Genomic DNA, 21,937 nt, shown 5'->3' on the forward strand with positions numbered 1-21,937 from the left:
AAACTAAATTTAACTGCATCTGCATTCGTAATAGGCCTACAAATACAAATGTATTTCACAGTCACAGCAAGCAGTGTCGGCTGCCGGCTGGTCTCCCACTCCCCAGACATTGGAAAGTGGAAACCAAATGGATTGATTAATTGATTGTTTTATTTAAGTCAATACAAAAATTGCTACTTTATGGACGAAACTATGAAAGCATTAAGACTTGTTTACAACAGGGTCCATCATTTTCAATTAATCAGAACACATAAAGGCGTACAAATATGTACACCTAGGGTTCACTCGTCAAAGTAGCGGTGATGAGGATGGTGATGGAAAGAACAATACGTTCAGTGTAAAAATGTCTAATGTCATTTGTACAAAAAGAAGTGGAGAGCCGTGAGAGAACGGCCAATCTTACGCAAGTGTAGCCAGTTGAAGTATGGGGGAAAGGGACGTGGTGGTGGGCTGCAGACTTCTTCTTTTTTTACGGGGACCAGTTTCGAATTGCAGCGTCTGTAGTGGCAGGTGCTCTTTGGGAGCGGTTTTGAAGGGGTCAAGGGATTCACATGTCTTAATGGCTGTTGGTAGGGCGTTCGCCGCGTTCCACATTTTAGTGGCATAGGAGCGAAATGAATTTAAATCCCTTATTTGAGCCGAATCTGAGTTGCATGTGAATTTGTTGAACTCCCTCTGGTGTAACTTGTGAATGTGGGCTTGGTTGACAATTTGAACAGGTACATGGGTAGGTGTAGCGAATAGCGATGGACCCCCTCTACTACACTGTAAAATCAACAGTGTAGTAAAATGGCAATGTGGTACCGGAGATCAAAATCGCCCATAGCCTGGTGGGGGGGACGTGGGACGGGTGGACAGGGGGGTGAACTGATAAAAGGTTGGAGAATCAGTCACCCTGACTGCTCTATGTGGTTGTAAACAAAAACATGCCGCAGGTTGCCAGCAGCATCAGCTGAACGTCAGCTGATCGGAAGTGTAGCAGCAGGCCAGCAGTGTGTGTGACTGAGACGAGTGAGGCAGGCTACGAGCGTGTGTGTCGGTGGAGGAGAGAAGCTAGCTAGCAGCACTAGCACAGCAGGAGCCAGGAGGGTGGAAAAAAGGCAGACAACATGATGGCTGATACCATAGCTGATACAAGGAGGCTATTCACCAAGCCTCAGAACTTAAATGACGCGTATGGACCGCCGAGTAACTTTCTAGAGATCGACGTGAGCAACCCGGAGACAGTAGGGGTCGGCCGGACCAGATTCACCACGTATGAAATCAGACTGAAGGTGAGCAGCAGCAGCAGCAGTGCCGTGTTAAAAGGGAAAGACCAGTCCACACTCCACTCCATCTTAATAAATAAAATAAAAAGCCCTGTCTGCTTATACACTTCGTCGTACGACCGTGTCGCGAAAATAGCCCATCTACAAGCTCACAACTCGTTGCAGATGCGGCGTGTTGTGAGCTTGTATATCGGCTATTTTCGGCAGCAAAGGCTGCTGTGTTATTTGATCGCCCGAACCTTTCTTTCGCTCGACAGAAAATGGCAATTTCCAATGGCTGTGTGGGGAAAAAATTACATCATTTTTGTTGAACTCCCTCAAATGAAGCCCTTTCTTGCTCATTTAGACATTCACTTAATCGAGTTAGCTTACAGGCTAGTAGTAAGTGACAATACAGCCCGTAAGCTAACTTGCCAACAACTTTTTATATGGGACAAAAACGCAACGAGTGCTCGAAATGTTAACCGTCAAGTGAAAAGGAAGAACATGCAATGTTAGACTAGATATAAATATGTTAGGTGACGTCTGAACATGTTTACAAAGTCACAGGATCACAGCTGACAGACTGCTATTTGCTCCTTGAATAACGGTAACTGTTGTGCTAACTAACGGTTGCTACTAGCTTCTTAGCAGTCTTGTTAATGTTACCTTGGTCCTGGGCCAGTCGAGAATGCTGGCTTGCCAACGTTAAATAGCTGCGATACGTTATTGACAATATCACTTTGAGGATGATGCGAGCAAACATTACTCGGTATATTTAAAGACAGCTAATATTATAACAATATCTAATGAGGTTTTTCATAACCTGTAGCTATAGCTAGCAATTTTGCTGCAGCAGATACTTTGTTTACACTTGTGGCTTCTGTGGTGTCGCGTGAACATATCAATAATCAACTGCACTAAAAATATACCAATAGCTGACAAGAATAGGAGTATAGGTTTAGATCACAGTTAACTTTGTTCGTAAACTAAGTGACATTATTTTCGAATCGTTGCAGATGATGAATCCCAGCCACACCCTGTTACTCACTGCAAAGGATAGATAATAGTATGTCACACACCATGATAACCTGATTTGAAAGGGAAGCATATGACCCAAAACGGAGTTCCCTTTTCACACACTCAATATGGGTTTGGTACATGTGTGTAACATGTGTTATACTGGCTTTATTATTCCACTACAAAACTCTAGAATGCTGTCCAGCATGAGCGGTAAAAGGCAACAGAATTGCATTAGTCAGCTTTAGCTGGAACTTCAGACAGGATGTTGCAAGCTCCCCGGTTCTTCCTAGCCAAGTCCACCGCCCCACACTTCGCATTTCCTTCCCCATGGTCAACAGTTGCAGAGGATATAGAGCACACATTTTCTCAAAGAAGAGGAATATAGTCATAATGAGAAGGTTTTTGCAAGGACCCAAATCCTTCTTTAATAATATGTATTGTGTATGTTTGGACCCTCTTTTATTGCAAAACATTTGTGTAATCCTGCTACCAGTTAAAATTTAACAACTCAAGGACTCAAAAATCAATTTGGGTCACTTTTTGACTCTGCGGTTACTCTATTAACCTTGCACCCAATACATACAATAGGCGGGCCTCTTATGTTGTGTGTACTGAGGTAGGTCTTGAATTAAGCCTGTCAAATAATATTCACTCATAGGAATAGACTATGTGACAACCAGGTATAGTCTGGTGACCACCGGAGAGACGGGTGACAGCCGGAATGTAGACGGCACCCCGGGAGCAGTATGGGTTAGCGCCCCAGCCTGCATCCTCCGTGAGGAGGAAGCCCAGAAACCTTTGATGAGGATTTTAGGAGGGCCATTCGAGCCGCAAGTTGAGCCTGCAGTACTACCATTGCCCAGCGGTGGAGTCTGCAGAACCATTGAGGCTCAAGAATCCACCACTCCTGAATGAAGTGTCTGGTGCTGGGAGTCTGGTGCAACGCACAGGTCCTCGCTGTACTCCTGGTGAGGGCAGGAGTGGACCTGGTGAGACGTAGGAGGGGCCCGGACAGGAGGCAACCCACAGAGCCTAGTCCCTCCACATGCCAGAATTGTACCTCTCAGACCCGGTATAGTAGTTCCGGAGTGGTTCCAACGGATTGTGTGGCCCTGGTCTTTCCCTAGTGGGTCTGATTGAGGGTAGCTACTGGGACGTAAGTCGGGACTTGATCACCCCGGCTGGGTCACCCGAGTGAGGGGTATGATGTTCGCGAAACCCTGATGACCTTGGGATACATCACTGAGGATACGTCCCAGTTGCATCCATGCGATGTATTTTCGTTTTAAAAACCTATATTAAAATTGTAAAAATAAAAAATCACACCCGTGTGAAGTGAGGGGCACTAATATATTAAAGTCTAACTTGATTAGGTGATGTAATGGTGATGTAAAACAAACAACAAACTGTGCAAACATTAAACGCCATTAACAATAAAGAGACAATATGACGTAAATGACAAATTATGACGTAAATTTTCCCTTCATTGTCAATGCGTTTACAAAGCAAACGTTGAACGAAAGACAAACATTAAACTTGTGTATATGAGGGGCTGGCGCCCCTAAAAAAAAAAAAAGAATCCCACCCTTGTGAAGTGGGGAGTGTTAGCTGATGAATGAATATCAACATCCTGATACATCCTGATACTGGGGGGTCAAATTATGACGGGCAATTCCTGCTGTCAAAATATGACCCCCCAGTCAAAAAACACTTTGTTTGAAATAGACACTCATGCTTTCCAAGGTGTGATTTGGGCTGGGAGGAGTAGGACTAAGGCCCTATACGTCCTCTCTGGGGGGTGGGGGGGGGGGTACTACCTGTGAGTGGGGAGTGTTGGCTGATGAATGAATATCAACATCCTAATACATCCTGATACTGGGGGGTCAATCTTATCATCGTACATGTTTATGACGTAAAATTGTCCCTTTTATTGTCAGCAGGAATTTAATGTTTGTGTAGGACAAAGTTTGTGAACATAGCCTACGCAAAAAGCTGGACATAGGAGGTGCTAGCGCCCCTCAAAAATAAGAACATTCAAATGTTAAGATTAAGTCTTGAATATATATTTTTTAAAGTCTGCCTTGCAAGTTCTCCCATGGCTCAGTCTGGGCCCATGTAAACTTGCACAGCAGCTGGCCTTACAATATCACAATTCCATTCTAATCCACCATATACTAGCTGCTCAATACTGTAGCTGAGCCAGGTTTAACCTGGCGTCACAGGGATTTTCGCAATACCTGAAGGATCACTACACTGCACTAAATGCACGGCCACTTGACAGGAATCACACAACATCACGTTAATCGATTCAAAATGAAAATGTAGGTCCAGCTGAAGCAATCTGTGTGGTAATAACTGTTTACCAACCAAGTCTGTTGCAGAGGGAAATATTTGCACTCTGAGCAACCCTGTTTGGAAATGCAACACGATCTGCATCAGAGCAGTAGAGGCTGTGTCTGCTGTCGGTTTCAAGAAAAAACTGTCTAGATTTGAACTTCAGCTTGCCACAAGCCCTTAGTAGACCTAAACAACATATCTGCGTTTTGGATCATGTAGAACAGCGTTGTTGTACATAGGCCTACACTTTAAAGTCTGATTATTTGACTGAGAAATATACCCAGATTGTACCAAGTGTTTTTGACTTGTTGTTCCAGCCTCCCTTCAGAGTTCAGTGTGTTCGTAACTAATTGCAAATTCAATTATGAAAATTAGGAGGTTATAATCAATTTACAATAATGTAATCTTGTAAATGATTTGGCACACACACAGACCACATGTTGTGGCAGGAAGGCCATCAATTAATTCAATGATTTTAAGGCCATGGTGTAAAGTTGCCCGAACGGCCAAGGCATGTCAGAAATGCAGTTTAAGTGATTTTATTTTCCCCAAACTCCACCAAAAGTTCCACCAAAGGTCCAGACAGAATTGCTCAGTGCAAGAATTCTCAATAGCAAACTATAATACTGGCAACAAAATAAAGAAAGGACAAAAAGATAAATAAATACACAACAAAACCCAAACGGGATGAGAACTCTCTTCAGGCTATGCCTTGATCACACAAGGCCCTGTGGCGCTCCCTCAGGGATGTTATCTGTGTCAATGCCCACATGCAGCCTCCCTTAAATAGGAGAGTGGATCCTACCTCAGGACACAAAATCAATTAGCAACAATTCTATTCAATACACTAACAATACTTCCATATAAATACTTACATAAATATTGTATAAAAGTAACCTAAACATACTAAAGATGCGTTACAATTAAACAAATCAGCATGAAATCTCAATGACAAAGAAACATTACTCATAACATAGGAAACCAACAACCCTCTCCTGCACAGCACTTGCCACCAGCAGTGCAGGAGACAAATGGCAAACAAAAAGTGAACAATATGTTTATTTCACAAAATCATTTATTGGTATATATTTACAAACACCAGGAGCTGTACTCCTGGTGAGAGAAGGAGTGGACCTGGTGAGACGTAGGAGGGGCCCGGACAGGAGTCAACCCACAGAGCCTAGTCCCTCCACATGCCAGAATTGTACCTCTCAGTCCCGGCATAGTAGTTCCTGAGTGGTTCCAACGGATTGTGTGGCCCTGGTCTTTCCCTAGTGGGTCTGATCGAGGGTAGCTACTGGGACGTAAGTCGGGACTTGATCACCCCGGCTGGGTCACCCGAGTGAGGGGTATCATGTTCGCGAGACCCGAAACCCCGATGAACTTGGGCTACATCACTGAGGAGTGAGTCCCAGTTGCATCCATGCAATGTATCGTTGTTTCGTTCTTTACAAATGGCCAATATCTGCGGTAAATGAGTCAGAAAGTGAAAGTGTTTTATTTGTGCAAAAGAAGAGCTCTTATAGTAAATACATGGTCATTATTTGGAATCAACTTTTGATATTGTATATCAATATACATAATTACATATATATTGTATTGTGGCCTCTGTATCATGATGCGATCTATTGTGAGTTTGCAGGCAATACCCACCCACCACTACTAGCCGGAAAAAGAGATTCCTGGAAGTTGTCATTTTTCCCACTTCTGCCAAATTTTATTATTTCTTATGAGTGACAGTAACACTGCGCACTACTGCATCCTACTCTGGGTCCTACTCTGAACTTCAGGTGGCTGCTGAGCCTTTTCCCTCATGCCAGCTTCTATTCAAAACTCAATATTATTGATATAAAATATTGTACGCAATAAAACATTATTTAAAGACTGCATGTGTCTGGTTGGTGCTGAGAACTATAGTGTTCTCTCTTGCATGATACAATTAATACTTACGTTATTACCCCCGCAAGGAAGCTGGAGCGTTTTTTTTAGATGAAGTAATGGAAGTAATTATTATTTGAAACGGAATAAAAGAAAAAGTTTAACAATTAGCAAAAATGGCAAATGGATGGTATTCAAGTTCAACCCAAGCTTTGAGTTACTTGATCTTAGTGGATTGGATGATTGCACTCTCCCACAGTAATAAGGAAAACACATATTGGCCATTTCTACACTTTATTAATGTATTAATTATTAATAAATCTTACAGTGTTTTGGAACTCAGTAGCGGGTGGAAAATCCAAACTCAGCCGTCCTCATGCTGGTCACCAACCTAGCCACATTTTGCTGTGGGATGGCATCCCATTCCTCAACCAGGACTTGTTGCAAGTCAGACAACGTCACGGTTCTGTTGGTCACTAACGCGTACAAGCACGTCCAAGCTGATCCAACAAGTGTTCAATTGGGTTGAGGTCTGGATTCATGGCAGGCCATTCCATCCTCTCCACTCCCAATGCACTGCAGGGTTCATTCCCGAGCCTGTCACGGGCATGCCGGCACGGCCCATTCAGGCAAAAACACTCCAGCACAGAGTGTCACCGTGTCACGTCAACAAATCTTGGGCAATGAAGGCAAAGGCGTTGGCTGCCATCATGTTATTTCTCCAAGTGTCCGCTGAGCCTGATACCCAACACTACATAGTGCCAGTTCAGTGTTGAGTATAAATGGGCCTTTAGTCTCAACATCCCTACAGTTGTACAACAAACTGTTCTTTAGCTTAACAGACTGTTCTTCAGCTTACGTCACCTCTGGGTCAATTAGCACATCATTTAGAGTTATAATTACATTTATTTTAGCATTCTATGAATATCTAATTGATCTATGAATAAATTAATAATCATGAATTGATCGGCAACCCCCTTCTAGATAGACGGTAGAACAAACATGAGTTCCATGTTGTTAAGCTGTTATTAATTACAATACTTTTCATGATTAGAAAAAAGTTTCTTGTCCAAGACATTTCAGTCTTGCTGTATTTTCCATCAGTTCTAGCTGTCATTCAATCATTAGTATCGATTTGAGTTATTCTTGGTAGGTCTTTATATTTTGTGAGGTGTAGGTGGTGGCTATAGGCGATATGGAACAGTCTTCCCACTCTGTATGATTGCCTGGTGTTTTCCTTGGTTGTCATCCACCGTGTGACTGACATCCCTGTGGTTAGTGGCCTGGGGCAATTTGATTGGTTAGCGCCCTCAAGTATTTATAGTTTCCATACCTTTTTTAAGATTGGAAGAAGAAAAAAATAAGCGGTCTCCAGGCATTAGTGTTGAATATAAGGCTACTGTACTTGATTAGCGTGTAATAATTAGCATATGCGTGTAATCAGCATTATTGTGCGCCTCGTAACCCTCTGTGACCCTGCTTTGCATAAGAGCACAAGAAGAGGAGCATCCCTTACTTCTTAACAAACGTGGTGTCAACTTTGCTTCGATTCTCCTACTCCTCCTTTCTTCTCCTTTTCTTTAGAAGCGTTTTACGGCAAGTGAAAGTGAAGGGCATGATACCTAGGACTGGAATGCGTGGCACAGGCTTTTGTTTGGATTTCTGTTAAACCATGCTTCTAATATTTGGGGACCAAATTTGAATGTATTTTTCTTTAATTATATGCCATAAAATGTTTGGTTGTATCACTCCCCAACCCCTTCTGCTCTGTTCTCACTGCACCCCACCACCCGCCCCAATTCAAGAGAGTCCTTGCGTCCGTACTGAGTGAGTCTGCCTAATCCCTTCATTGAGAGGGGAGAAGAATGAATCGGGCCAGGGGGTGGGAGAGCTGGACCGTTTGCTCCCCATCCTTGTCTCCCCACCCATAGGAGGGCAGAAAGCCACCCCCTCCCCCCCGACGGCCTTCGTCTCCCTTCCCACTTATCCCCTTTCTCACCCAGCTGTGTGCAGTCAGTTGCCTTGTTTGTAGAATGGTTATCTTAGCCCCTGTGATGACTATATAGACCAGTCCCATATAGTAGCACTCCCCTACAGGTGGAGGGTCTGTAGGGCTGTGGCTGTACTGGTTCTTTTGGGTAAAATTTATGGTCAAATGATGTGATAAAGTACAAAACGCTGGTAATGCTTATCACAAGATTTCTCTAGATAAATTGATTGGTATGTTTACCCAGCAGTCAAATTAGTTTAATAATGTGGCAAAAATAAAATCAATGGGAAAGTTGTAAATGCACCTTTTTACGTCAGTAATTAGATATCACTAACCTGCTTATTCCTTTACAACAAAACATTTGGGCAATGTCATTGAAGGAGTTCATGGTCATATGAGAGACTTCATGGCCCATTTGTCACATGACCAATTTGACACGCCAAGGCCAACTGGTTACATAGGGTGATGTGATCTAGATTTCATGGTCACTTCTGGGCAGCCAGGCTTTCATTTGATATTTATGATGTCATTTTGGCCCATCTTTGAGAAGGAGGTAGAATAGATGGAAAGTTTTAAGTTTATTTAGAATTCCTTAATTTTATAGCACTTTTCAAACTGACGTGCAAGTGCAGACTTGTGACATTTTTGTCTTGTGTTATACAATTTTTTAGGTTTCTCAAAGGGCATATACTGTCAATCATGAGTGGCAGGTTGAATAAGTATTGATTATCACCCCCCCCCCCCCCATACCTTCCTCTTGTATATTTCATGCTAGGTCACTACTTGCAGAGTTACTATATAACCTTTATGCTTATCCTTTCAGTCTGTGGGTTTGAATGAGTCCTCCACTCGTCTTGCCCCTAAAAGCATATTTTGTTTGTTACTGTTTTGAACTCTGCATTACAATGGAAGGAAAAAGCATTATAGGCATTGTCTTCTGCTGCTGGCTTCCATCCCCTCCAAAGGGCACACTCAGGAGAGTGAACTTTGGGATCTCACTTTGTTTATAGACAGGAGCACATAAAAAGCTCTTATGGTACTCTCACCCCTCCTCTCTCTTCTATTTGGAGGTGGAGTTGGGGGTGTTTGGTCATTAATAAAACGAGGACGGTTTTTGGTGGGGGGTTTTGGGGTGCTGTGGGGGGTTTTGTCAGGCACAGTCAAGGGTAATCCAAAGTCTACAGCATCCTCCGACAACTATTTTAATGGAAATAGGGAACATATTGTATCAAGGCTACCATATCCTACTTGAAATGACAGTATCAAAAGTGAGAGTTGATACTATGGCAACAAAGCAGCTTTTTGTCAGCCTAGGCGAGTCGAGGGAGGCGGGAGGCATTCGGGCTACAAGGGCCAGCTAGCCAGGGAGCGAGAAAGGAAAAAAAGAAAGCGAGTATCAGTACATGGAGAGAGAGAGTAGAGTGAGTGAAAGACCCACAGCCCCATCGCTTTTGTTCCCTCTGTATATATATTACATATATATATTCTTTTTTCTTTTTTTCTTCTCCTTTCGGAATATAATGCAATGGAGATGGCATTGTGTTGCCATTTTAATGCCATTATTGTGAAAGGGGAATCATGGGAGGGGTAAGAAGGGGCCATGCCGGGTTAAGGATGCTCAAACTTGACTTAATCCATCCTGCTAAAGGCTAATGCATCGCAGCATCGGCGACTGTGAACCATTCTCACAGGAGACGAGTGATCTTGACACCCCCCCCACACACACACACACACATCTCTCTGGCCATCTCCATCTCTCGGTTTTTCTCTTCCGGCACACACCTTTTTACAGAGGATTCCTTTCAGCCTGTCCTTAATACCTTAATGAGCCATATTCATCATGTCCTAAACATGATGAATCATCTGCTTCTCTTATGCAGGGTTGCACTGTGGCTTTGTAACGAGAGAACCCAGTAGACGTCTGAATATGATATGGAGGAGGTTCCGTATTTGGATATACATTTATTTTTTTATGGCTTTCGCCTTTTTATTTTATATTTTGTATGGAGGGACAGACAGTAAAGGCTGTCTGGATCGGGAGTCGAACCCACGTCACACTGCCAGACTGGATTACCAGCCAAGGTGCCTGGACCATTGAGCCATGGCCCAGGCCACTGTATTTGGATTTCTATAAGCAACGTTGTTGTTGCATGCTCTCTCCCACACTTCTTATCACATCATTTGTTAGATTAATTTGTTACATTTTCTGTTAGGTCTGTGATTATTATAGATGAGATGACTATGGATTCATATACATTTTTCTTTGTATTATGGGACCATTCATTGGGGTACATTTTTCCACTCTCAGTTAAATGTATGATCTATGATCTTGTAGGTCTGCTATTCTTAAGTTTAATGAATTGCTTATCCTCTTCTCTCGCTAGGTTAGGTTTCTCTCCGCTTTCTTACTCTGCAAGTGAGTTGGACAAAGTGTGCCTTTAAACTGTTAAGAAAATGCTAAGACCTAGGAGGGGTGTGGGCAGGCCCTGTGTCCCGGTAACTCGAGACACCCGAGCCCTAACCTCTAACCAGCCGTGAAGGGAACAGAGGCGAGGGAAATCTGATCTTTGACTTGTAGATCTCCCACGCACCGCCTTTTTAAACTGTGTGTGTGTGTGTGTGTGTGTGTGTGTGTGTGTGTGTGTGTGTGTGTGTGTGTGTGTGTGTGTGTGTGTGTGTGTGTGTGTGTGTGTGTGTGTGTGTGTGTGTGTGTGTGTGTGTGTGTGTGTGTGTGTGTGTGTGTGTGTGTGTGTGTGTGTGTGTGTGTGTCATACCTCTCTCTTTTCAATCCCACACTTTCGTTCCTCCCCTCGTCCTGTAATGCCAATCTCTTAATCATAGGCTTTTGACTGGGAGAGGGGATTGAAAGGGCAGGTGACTTATTCTCTCCTTCCAAGCACCTTTTGTCAAGAGATGAGTGGCCCATACCTGTGTGTGCGTACGTGTGTCTGTCTCTGCGTACGAGCATGCTCGAATGCAACGCAGCGTGCTATCATTTATTATTTGCGTTAACTGTGCGACTGGTCAAACGTGTATAACTTAACACCTGTGCAAGTGTGTGTCCGTGCATTTGTGTGTGCTTTCTGGGTATGTACATGAGGGGATTAGAGTCACGGCGGTGGCAGATTACCTGTAACCATGATCTGTTGTCATGGGGGGATTAACTTTGCGGTGCTCCACACTGCGAGGTAACACGACGCAGCGGGCCAGCCCACGGTGAGAAGAGAGAGAGAGGAGGTTTAATGCATGGGTGGTGGGGCGATAAAGCTAAGCTTAATCCACTTCTCCTGTGACCTGAGTGAAGGGGAGGGGGTATGGGGCGGGGGGGGCACCGCCGGCCTCGCCTCGGGGAGAACTCCACGACTTGAAATGAGAGGGTAGGTGGGAAAGAAATTAGGCATTATGCAAATGATAACAAACTTGAGAGAGAGAGAGAGAGAGGGTGGCAGTCTGTGTCAGGGAGACGGATAGATCATGAACAGAGGTGCTACGTGTCCGTATGTTGCCGTAGCACTTGAAATCAGTCCGACGGCCACCAAAATTCCACCCAAAAGATTACACCTGTGGCTTGGTGCCTGCCTCCATCGTGCCCTGGGCAATATCCCGTTGAATACCACTTTTCTTTGTTTTTTTACTTCATTCACTGCCAATGACATTTAAAACGTCATTTTTTTTATAGTTAAAATTACAAATTAGTTTGATCTCCCTCCTATTGTTCACTACAGCTGTGTTTATATCTGAAAGCAATAAAGCATGTCACATTTGTCACATTGCATTCTGTTCCAAATGGACCTTACGGTAAGCGCCACCCCACTCGTGCACCTCCCTCTGTACCGTTTCTATGCAGGACAAGCGAGTCCTACTACCTGCTACTCCTCCACTGAGGACCGTGTTATGTCGGTGTTTTTCCGAAGAGCAATATCAACAACAACAACATTCATATCAACAACCTCCATACTATAATAACGCCATGGTGAAACATTGCTGTTGGCCGTCCTGCAACAGTGCTTCATAGGTACCCGGAACGTTTGGGGCGTGTGGGACAAATGGTGTGCTTTGTAACTTTCTCCACGTTCAGTTGCTTGCGTGGACGGCCATATAACTTCACCTACAGGCTCCAGTCACGTCTATCCCCCTCCCACTGCGGTTCAGAAAAAAGAACGCTGCTTACCCTTTTTCTGCACATTGTATCCAAAAAGTGAATGTCCGGTAATGGTCTAAACTAATTTGAATTTAGGAACGGCAAAGAAAATCCAAGTTTAAACGGTTAAAGGGATTGTGACATTAAAAAAAAGGTTTTGGAATTGTTCTTAATTTTTTTTAGGTTTTCTAATCTCAATTGCACCCAAAAAACATGAACTTTTAACATTCAGTAGATTTTCTGTGATCTGGGGTTTTCTGGCTCAAACAGGTGCTCTGATTTGCCGGCAGATTGTGATGTAAGATCCTGCAAATCCCATATATGGGGTCAATGGGATTTGCCAGCAGATGTCACTGTTTTCACTGTGTTGCCTGTTTTCATTGTAGCTCAAAAGGCTTCCAAACCCCAAAGAAAACTTCAGACCACAGAAAATCCACTGAATGTTCAAAGTTCAGGTTTTTTGGGTGTAATTGAGGTCATAAAACCTAAAAGAAAAAAGAAAAAGAAATGAAAATGAATGTCATAAAACCTACAAGCATTTCAATATCTTGTTTAGTGAGCCGCTTCCATGTTTTTCAAGGAAGTTGTGCTTAACGTGTGCATGTCGACTGAACTGGAGTCAGTTGGAAAATCTAATTGCACATTAGACAAGGGGAGGCGCCAAAGCATTTTAAACTTCCTTGAAAAAATGGAAGCGGCTGACTAAACAAGCTATGTAAACCCCATGATGTAAACGCTCGTTGAACCGTTTATACTAGGATTTTCTTTGCCGTTCCTAAATTCAAATTAGTTTAGACCATTAGCGGACCTTCACTTTTTGGATACAATGTGCAGACAAGGGTAAGCAGTGTTCTTTTTTCTGAACCGCAGTGGGAGGGGGGATAGACGTGACTGGAGCCTGTAGGTGAAGTTGTTTAATAGACGATTGATTTAACCATTGTTTAGTAAAAGTTGACGTTAATAGTATGATTTAGTAGCAGCAGAGGTGCGCAAGCGGGGTGGCGCTTACCGTAAGGGCCGATTCATACTCCTATTTTACCGCTGTTTCGGAGCTGTAGTGCCGAAATGATTTCGGCTCGTCAGAAATAGGAGTATGAATCGGCCCTAAGGTCCATGAACACAATGCGTCATCGCCAAATGACATGTGAATCAGGAAGTAACACACAGACGTAGGGAAGTGCCCTACGATTATCGTTTTTCTTTTTAATTTTAACACTTTATTTTCAATATTAACGACTGACCCTCTAGCAGGGGTGAGGAGGTGCAGATCCAGAATTTGATAGACTGAAGAGTGTGCAGATTATAGAGAAGAGAGGGTTTTGAGTTTTCCACATTGAAAATATTTTCAAAGGAGGCTCAAGGGCGACCGTCTGACTTATTGTCACAGAGTGGGTGACCATGGCCAGTTCTGCCCTCCTATACTGTTAATTTTATCATCCATAGAGCAAATAAAACTCTTCAGTTTTCTCTCCTCCTGGTCCATAATGACTACAACCCTTGCTTCTGCTCTCCTCCATTCAACCATTTACCCAGTTGTCAAGTTAACTCTCGTCTCCAATCTCTTTTACACACATTTAGTCCATCCATCGATCAGTCTACATGCGTGCGCGCGGCTCACGGGTTGCATGCGGTTATCGCAGCTGCAGCACCGAGTACAGCACTCAAGTACACTGCACTTGTAGCTCCTTCTGCTGTGAATTCTGACCTTCTGTGATTGTGTTCCGCCAATGAAATGTCCTGTGCTCTCTATCTCTCTCCCCCTGCTCGTTTGTATGTTGTCATCTGATGGCCATGTGCTGTCAAGACTAGTGTTAAGAGGTTTGCTCTAATGTGCTGTTTGCTTCATTGTTCTCCGTCAATGTCAAAACATCTCCAGTTTCTAATATGATTGCTTGTAAACCGCAACTTGGAATAAAACACACAAACATACAGACACACACACACACAAGATAACTTGGTGAAGTTATTTTCTTGTCATTATTCAGTAAAGTTGGATTTCAATTTATTTTTGTAATAAATCAAGTCGGAGTGGATCACACAAAGCTAGAAACAAACCAAACAAAAGCAGACATTTCAATCAGTTGACTGCTTGAAATTGGCACAATCTTGCACTCCATCTCTGTCAGTAATTTTCTGACATAAAATGATCACCGGCCAGGCAGGCAGGCATTGGTTCCTCCTTTCCTATTATATATTGATGGGTGGGTGACCTTAGTGCAAGGAAAGGTTCAGTTTTGAGTATTTGAGAGAAAAATAATAATGTATTGTCCCAAATATCTATTCTAGACTCTGATTATAAGACGACCTCCATTTTTTTGTGGAAAAAGATTTGAATGTCAAAACAGTCTAGTCCCCGTTTATAATACGACCGAGTTTTTTAGGATATTTCCATTGGAAAGAACATAGTCTTATATATATTCAGTAGCCAATAGGGTACTTGCCACTATATGTTTGAATATAACGGCGAGGATCCACCGGGCGCGGTGCGTCTCCATCGCGTGCGTCAAAAAACAAACCGGGGCAATTTTAATGCAGTCACGCAACTCAACGCAACCCAGACAGTGGAGCCACCCTTCATTGATTAAAAAGGGAACATTCCCTGATGGTGACGGAGACGCGACGCTAACGCGCCCGTTGGAGCCCCGGTGTGCGGGAAGGTCCCTGGAACTCTGGCATTGAACTCAACTATTCTATTCATTAATGAATCAGTAAAACTATTTTCAATTACTGGTTTTGGCCAACTCGCATCATCAGAATCTTTAGGGAAACATTATTTACATTTGGGCAAGTTATCCACTCTCAAACAGTGTAATGAGCCAGTGCCTTTTTCAAATGAACAAGTAGAACATATTTTAATTCCCTTTTGTCCACTGGTCATCTTTGTGTGTTTGGACAGACCAACCTGCCTATCTTCAAGCTGAAGGAGTCTCGTGTGCGGAGGCGATACAGTGACTTTGAATGGCTCAGAGCAGAGCTGGAAAGAGAGAGTAAGGTAAGTTATGGTTTATAGCTTTTCAACCTATGCTTGTCCCTCTCAGTTAATTCATTAATCTTTCACTAGATTTATTCTTTCAGTATTGACTAAATTAAAAAATTCTATGAATTTGAAATATTGTTAACCAAGAAAGTGAGTGTCACTATGATGTTATAGAGAATTACGTCCATCCATATGAGCACAATGGGCTATGTCGATACATGCCATTTTGGAAGGAACTGGGCCCCTCCCCTACTTCCTTCACAGGTGTTACCGATGATACTAATGAAGGCTCTGTTCCATTCTGGTCAAACAGGCAGGTTGCTGTTATTGAGCATGTTGGCTAACTGGAAAAGCTCTGCTACACCAGTGGGTCTCAAAGTGTCCTTGAGTTGGTTCCCAAATGGCCCTTTACAGGTTTGGGGGTCCTTGAAATGTAAATGTTTGAGAACCACAGCACACTAAATGGAACAGAGCCTTAATTAGTATCATTGGTAACACCTGTGAAGGAAGTAGGTGAAGCAGCCCGACAGTAGGAAGAGTAATTCTGTGTGAATCATAGATTAATGGGATAGAGGCGAACCGGAGCGACAGCCCCGGTAATTTCAGTGGAAGTTGCTCAGTGTCGTTTTGAAGCACCCGGAAGAACCTTCTACTTCCGCATTTGGACACCAACAGTTGGTTGTCGCTCAATGTTAAACCCGAGCTGCACAGGGTTTCCTCGGGCAAAATGCAGGGGCCCGCCTGCATTCTCAGCCCTGCCCAGTAGGGCAGAGTGCTTCAACGCTGGAGAGCATCCCTGGGGGCTTGGTGTGCATAGAGCCTTGTTTGCGGGAGGGAAGCCAGGGCAGGGAATGCAGTCATTGTCACTGGAGTGTATCAGTGACTCCTGTAGGTTGGTCAAGGACCCTGTCTGTCATTATGGGTTGTTGAACTTAGAGTTCTCAAATTCTGCCCGAACCCGACCCAACTTGTTCGGGCCGGGCCTAAAATGTATAGAGGGGCCTTGGGCTCCATGAGAAAATATATGTATATTTAGTTTTGTTATAATAATAAAAACAGTGATTCTGTTCTGTGTGTATTAATCTATGGTATTACGAAGATGGTGCTGTTTCACTTTTTACTTTGTGATAGAGTTCTCAAATTCTGCCCAAACCCGACCTTACACGGTCCGGGCCTTAATTTTCAGGCCTGTTGAGATCTCTAGTTGATCTGTGAGTACATCCTCCAAGTGAGGCTCCTCACTGGCAGGGGAAAAGTAGCAGGTGATTCAATGCATATTGGAGGACGCATAGTATGGTTTCAGGGCCATCACTTGGACCAGTCAGTTTGAAGACTAACCAGAAGGAGCCAGCGGTAACAAGACTACACAAGGCTAGCGTGTGGGGAATTTGGAAATGGAATAGCCAAATTGGGAGGAAAGGGGGACATTTTAGAAGGGAAAAACAGAATAAGAAGAAGAAACATAAACCACCTCTTGTACGACTCCTTGGTTTCTTTTGCTCCAGGTTGTGGTCCCACCTCTTCCTGGCAAAGCGCTGTTCCGCCAGCTCCCGTTCCGAGGAGACGATGGAATATTTGATGACTCTTTCATCGAGGAACGGCGTTCAGGCCTGGAACAATTCCTCAACAAGTGAGTCAACTAACTTGTGCAAGTTTATTTTCATTCTAGCTTGCACACAAGTGTGTTATCTCATCATTTTCACTTCGTGAACAATCAAACACTTTTTGTATAATGGGCTGAAGACACAACTTTTTCACTTCTCTTTGTATTGTTAACAGACTGAACCCAAAGAGAAGGGTAAGCCGTTCTCTCACATTCTCCTCCATTCTCTTTCATAATTACCTCGTACAAGATGAGAACAGCCAAAGAGGACGCACCCCCTGCAACAATAATTTTTCCCACATTTGTTTAAGTGTTGATGTGTAATTTATGATAATTGCAGCTCAAATTACAGCGCACGGTTCCTTGAGGGATAGTGTGTGAACCCCTGCTTATTTTTGATCCAGTATGTCTTCATTCTTCGCTGTCGAACAATAAAAGTTACAGTGGGACTGTAATTATTTGCTTTGATTGCAGACTTGGCCATTATCTTTGTTTCATGTGCAAATGCGTCAGCGTTACCTGTTAGAATCTTAAGTGTGTGTGTGTGTGTGTGTGTGTGTGTGTGTGTGTGTGTGTGTGTAGACAGTCGAGAACATAAAAAAATCCATAAATAGATTTCTTTTCATCTTCTTTTTTATAAAAGCTCAGAATGTGTTGGTAATTAAGATATTCCTGTGAATGAAACACTAGTGTTGATCATATCATTGTTCAGACTTAATAGCGGCCAAGCTGGTTGACGGTGGTGTTTAATCTGTGATTGAGAGCATTGTGAGGGGGAAATGTTTTGGAATGGTAAACATGATTATCGCCACACAACAAATGGAAAGGGATGGAAAACTGTCACTTTTCAATTAGGGAGTTTAGACTAAATGCATTCTTCAACTGAAGAAGTTGTTTGCATCATTTTTCCGTCCTGTCAAAATTGCCAAAACCAATTGAGTAAGTTTAATTTGGTCCTTGAAGATGATGTTGGGTAAATTAAAATCTCCAATGAACAGACTTTAATGGTATGTGAATTGTGAACTGCATAGTAAGTGCCTCCTTGAGAGTGCTTTCCCCCATCTTAAATATTTCCCATTTAAAAGTTCAGCTGTGTATGTGTTTAGCACTGCTCAGCCTGGCTATTGTAATAGAGATTTGCTGATGGGAGAACATTTTCTATTATGAAAGATTTGCCCTTGAAAGATTACATCTTAAAAGTCTCAGGTGCACTACTGTATGTTCTGATGAGAGCTTCTAAAAGCTTAACAAGGAGAGGAATCCAATCCTGATTTCTTGGCATAGTGGTATAATTTTTGTCATACAAGTATTGGGGTGTACAGTATTACCAGGTGAACGAAAATACATTGCATGGATGCAACTGGGACGTATCCTCAGTGATTTATCCCAAAGTCATCGGGGTTTCGGGTCTCACGAACATCATACCCCTCACTCGGGTGACCCAGCCGGGGTGATCAAGTCCCGACTTACGTCCCAGTAGCTACCCTCGATCAGACCCAGTAGGGAAAGACCAGGGCCACACAATCCGTTGGAACAACTCCGGAACTACTTTGCCGGGACTGAGAGGTACAATTCTGGCATTATAATTCATGGCTATTAATAGCCAATGGACAATGATTTACAGTAGATGGTAGTTGTTGTGGGTGGAGGATTTATTATGACAGGACGTTGTGCTCATGATTTTTTGGCTTTTCTTTTTCAAAACGGGCCTCACCTGCAAACTTTAGATGACAAATCATTATAGAATGCCTGATCACATGGAAAACAAACACTGTGTTAATTAATTCAGGCATTTTGTTCAAAATGGAGCATTCCTACGAACTTTGTTATCCAATCGAAGCCAGTATGAAGTATGTATGAAGCATCTGAAAGACCCATTTCGTTTCATGGCTATAGAGATTCTGCTTGATGTTTTGACAATCTGTAGGTGACAATCTGGTTTTGACAATCTGTAGGTCAAGAAATGTATTTTGCAAAACTCGAGCTCCTGGTGGCGCTATAACAGGCCCATTTGAAAAACATTGGCCATCCAGGGAGTGTGTGTGCACAGTTTTGCTTTGATCAAGCCAATGGAGATTAGCTGATCACAGAAGGACACGCGCGCACGGACGGATGGATGGACAAGGTGCAAAACATACTCTCTCCCCATGCTTTCGGACGTTTGCATTGCATCACATGCTTTTGTAATGGTATTGAAATAGATACATCATTAATTTAGCCACTTCAAGGTCCGTTAAGTCTGAGGAGGACTTGGAGAGAGACCTCTAGGTCGTCCTCAGACGAGCCCTCAATCGTTGCTTCCAGTCATCCCGGTTCTCCATACATCTGGCCAGTCCGTTGGTACTTTGCGCTCCTGCGTCGTTCTTGAGTACATCCACATATGTTAGCGTGGGACGTCCTCGTGACCGGTGGCCGTGTGTTGGTTCCCACAGCACTAGTTTGCTGGCTGGCAGCTGTTGGTGTCTTTGGCAGTGTCCTGCTAGTCTCATTCTCCTGGCTGCTATTTTCTTGCCTAACATTGGCATTCCATCATACAGATTTGTGTTTGTAACATGTGTACTCTTACTGATGTTGAGTGCTGAATTCTGGTTAAGTTGTGTTTTTGTTCAAATAAGTGTCAAAGTATTATTGCTATAGGGCTCAACCTTTTTTCACTAAGTACCACCTCAGAAAATATTTGGCTCTCTCCGGGGTACCACCATTATGATTTAAATTCAAATACAGTAGCGTACACTAATAATCCTAATCCCACAGGAAGAAAATTAATTCTAATTAATATATAAAAATATAAGTATATATTTTTCCACAGTTGTCAGCCAACAAAGAAAATGATAATAAAACTGGCACTTTAACTCTTACAGTTGCCACACAACAGATGGAGAGACGCACGCGCGCGCACACACACTTGTGCTTTTGCTAGTGAAGTAGAAAAATGTGCAAGGGAGCTATGAGAAAGTTTAACTTTTACCACCGGCTTTGCGATACGCATGTAGCTGGCTTTAATTGGTTACAGCTGTCTTGAATCAACACTTTTCAGTAGGCTACGCTACGTGTTTGGCTGTGGCTGTAAGATGCGTTTGAAATGGGTTTCATTCATTACCACTGTCTGTAGGCTGCTCCTCTGCTAGCCTTGGAGACGTCTGCAGGCGTTTTGTTTTCACTCCTCTGCCCCCCCACTCTAGTGTTTTTTCCATTTGAACGGCGACCACAACACCAACCTGTGTGTCATTTCACTGGCGCTCCTGAAGGCAGCCATAGTGTTGTAGGTCCGTCCGAGACATCAATCACAACTACGCGCTTTGTCATTTTCTGACGATTCCTCGTACCACGAGAGGGGTCGTCTCGTACCACAGGTTGAGAATCACCGCTATAGGGTGTTTGTTCAGTAACCTAGCTCAACCTGTCTCTCCGCTCTTTAGTGAACAGAAAAGGCATTTTTAGGTCAGGATACTAATTTGATCTATTCAGGAGATAAGAGAGAACTGACGCTGACCTTTTTTTTTTTAAGTGAATATTTTGGGGTGTCCTTGACATGAACTACTAATTTATCAACATATGTATGAAATCTTGTTTACTTCATTTTTTTATTTGCAGATTTTCATAGTTAGTCACAATGCAGGGGTTGTTTTTCGATTGTTTTGACTTCATCACATGTGTGAGTTAGTCACAATGCAGGGGTTGTTTTTCGATTGTTTTGACTTCATCACATGTGTGTGTTTGTGAGTGAACTTACCCTTTTGCTCTCGTTTCTTTTTCAGAGTGGCCGGTCACCCTCTAGCCCAGAATGAACGTTGCCTGCACATGTTTCTACAGGACGAATCTGTGGACAAGACCTACACCCCGTCCAAAATTAGACAAGCCTAAAGCTAACACGTGGCTTTGTTTGGCCTGGTGTGGCCTGGCTAAGACCAGCTCAGCCCCAAAGCAACCCAAAGCTCTTTCTCAACTGCTAAGAAAAAAATCCCTCTGGAACGCCACAAACACTTCAATGATCTTTTTTCCAGGGACCTGTCCCTTCTTCCCCTTTTAATTAGTGATGCCAACTAGTGCTTGTTTTTCACCTTGTAATTTGATCCAGTTATAAGAATGTGTGACATGTTATTGTTAATTGTGGTTGAAAATAATTTATAATCATTTCTGTTTTGGTCTGGAACTGCCACTAACATGGGTGTTTTATGTATTTATCAGTGAAGTATGTTTGTACTTTGTATGTATTCATTTATAGAGTAACATGAAAAGAATGTTCCACGTATGCAAACCTTGTGTAAGAGCCACAATACTTTACTTTCCATATAATATATATATACATACATATATATATATATCCAACTGGAATGTTGCTCACCATAACTGTGACCTTAGCACACACGTCTGGATGGTCCCTGCCATGTAAATCTCACATTGTAATTGTCCCTTTGTTTAAGTGTGTGTGTGTGTGTGTGTGTGTGTGTGTGTGTGTGTGTGTGTGTGTGTGTGTGTGTGTGTGTGTGTGTGTGTGTGTGTGTGTGTGTGTGTGTGTGTGTGTGTGTGTTTGTGTACTGTACACCAACCAGCACCTCTCCTGTTATCCTCCTATAATGATTTTCTAGCGAGTAAAACATACACAGAGGGAACCGCAGTATTTCTACTGGCTATGTGCATTTTGAGATTTATATACTGCTGTGCCATTTTTGTTGTACTTTGACAATTTTCCAATAAAAACAGGTCAAATGCATTCATGTATAAGCATATAAGGCTGTCA

General features: G+C 43.0%; 1 protein-coding gene across 2 annotated transcripts; it reads left to right on the forward strand.

Annotated features, from left to right (window-relative positions):
• Window positions 1-993: 993 nt before the first annotated feature.
• Window positions 994-21,910, forward strand: snx3 (sorting nexin 3). 2 transcript variants are annotated; one of them, XM_083790067.1, is made up of 4 exons: window positions 994-1,274; window positions 15,513-15,608; window positions 17,099-17,223; window positions 17,373-17,610. In XM_083790067.1, exons 1-4 carry the CDS (start codon window positions 1,110-1,112, stop codon window positions 17,518-17,520), a joined length of 534 nt encoding a protein of 177 aa, XP_083646193.1. In that variant the 5' UTR covers window positions 994-1,109; the 3' UTR covers window positions 17,521-17,610. The 2 variants fall into 2 exon arrangements, with proteins under 2 accessions (XP_083646193.1, XP_083646194.1); XM_083790068.1 differs by lacking the exon at window positions 17,373-17,610 and adding an exon at window positions 20,955-21,910 and having other exon boundaries at window positions 995-1,274.
• The last annotated feature ends 27 nt before the right edge of the window (window positions 21,911-21,937 follow it).

Source organism: Protomyctophum parallelum, assembly GCF_964188405.1.
Source record: "Protomyctophum parallelum genome assembly, chromosome: 19".
Taxonomy (NCBI): domain Eukaryota; kingdom Metazoa; phylum Chordata; class Actinopteri; order Myctophiformes; family Myctophidae; genus Protomyctophum; species Protomyctophum parallelum.